This window comes from Odontomachus brunneus, unplaced genomic scaffold (assembly GCF_010583005.1).
Source record: "Odontomachus brunneus isolate Ranch 3 - 2012 unplaced genomic scaffold, Obru_v1 Obru_scaffold_064, whole genome shotgun sequence".
Lineage (NCBI taxonomy): Eukaryota > Metazoa > Arthropoda > Insecta > Hymenoptera > Formicidae > Odontomachus > Odontomachus brunneus.
Window position 1 is genome coordinate 769,313 of NW_022639514.1, and position 1,563 is coordinate 770,875.

The 1,563-nt window shown below is 25.7% G+C and overlaps 1 protein-coding gene across 1 annotated transcript in view; it reads right to left on the reverse strand.

Annotated features, from left to right (window-relative positions):
• Window positions 1-482: 482 nt before the first annotated feature.
• Window positions 483-1,563, reverse strand: part of LOC116846460 (dihydropteridine reductase) — a 2,240-nt gene continuing 1,159 nt past the window's right edge. Inside the window, exons 2-5 of the mRNA XM_032820274.1 lie at window positions 1,362-1,445; window positions 1,019-1,265; window positions 749-941; window positions 483-667 (exon numbers count right to left, since the gene is read on the reverse strand). Of these exons, the coding sequence (XP_032676165.1) occupies window positions 568-667; window positions 749-941; window positions 1,019-1,265; window positions 1,362-1,445 (624 nt within the window). The 3' untranslated portion in view covers window positions 483-567. The remainder of the gene's footprint in view (window positions 668-748; window positions 942-1,018; window positions 1,266-1,361; window positions 1,446-1,563) is intronic.

Genomic DNA, 1,563 nt, shown 5'->3' on the forward strand with positions numbered 1-1,563 from the left:
GTTTTGTAACTATTATCTATATTATGATAGGATGAGAAATCTACAAAGAGACAATACATGAGATGCATCATTTCAATCTTTTTTGTAACTTTCAATATGTATATATGTGTGTATACATATATATATATATATATATATATATATATATATATCTATATATATATATATATATATCTATATATATATATATATATATCTATATATATATATATATATATCTATATATATATATATATATATCTATATATATATATATATATATTACATTGATAAAATAAAAAATAAGTATAAGTATATATTATATAATATAAAAATAATTTTTTCAAACAATTTTAAACGATTTATATATATAATATATAAAAATATTTTTTACTGGAATGTGTGTTTGGAGGAAGATACTCATATGGAAACGAATTAGTTTCATTAAAAAAAAAAAAGATTGTTTAGAGGCCTTGCCCTAAACATATATGACCTTTTTCTCAGGTAATAAAAAAAATACATATATTATTATATTATCATGAATATTTCAATATTTTTGTTCCCAAGAATATTATTCGTTTAATACGTTTAAGCCTTGATCAATTCCGTTTTATTGTTCTTTGTAACGAGTTGCAGAAGAGAACCATTGGCAGGCCGATCTTGATTTTGAGACCATTTCCAGAATAGACTATAAACAGACATAAATTAATAAAATATCATTACTGAGGTATATTGATTTAATGTAGAGGGTAAAATTTTTTTTTCTTACTCTGATACAAATTCGAGTGGAGTCCATGTACTTTTATCAGCTTTGGACATCCACTTTCTGTTCATTGGTGTGTCCAAAGTAATAGGTAGTATACAGGCTACCAGACTATTGGTAGGAAGACCGCTATCTTTATCTGCCAAAGACTTTGTCAGTTGATGAACTGCAGCCTTTGCCATACCATAACCAATCATACCTAATCAAGTAGAATTGATATTTTAGCAAATATAAATAAGTACATCATAATACTGCATTTTTAATTTAATGAAAAACCTGGTGTTCCCTCTAATGCTGGCTTGGCACCAGTCAATGAAAGAAATCCCCCTTCTTTTAAGTATTCAGCTGCAATACTTGCAGCTATAACAGAACTCCAAACACTCTGTTTCCACATCAGATCACTATTTTTCACAAAATCTTTATTTGCTGCATTGCCACCAGCCCATCCTCCAGCTACACAAATAATACCATCAACTTTCTCATCCTTCAATGTATCTTTAATTTGGGTCACGATATCCATTTGCTATATAGTAAAAAATTAAATTTGTAAATTAATATTAATAGTATATTACATCACTTTTATAAATTAGTAATAGTCTTGGAAGTAACAAAAAATTACCTGTTTTTGCCAATCGTTTTCAGGATTTACAATCACATTCATATCAGCTTGTTCATTTGGCTTCATATCAATGGAACCAACCCACTAAAGTCATTCCAAATCATAATATATATTATTAAAATATTAAAAAACATATAGTATATATTATAAAAAAATACTTTCTTTTTTACAGTTAATGTAAAAAAAAAAAAAAAAAAAAAAA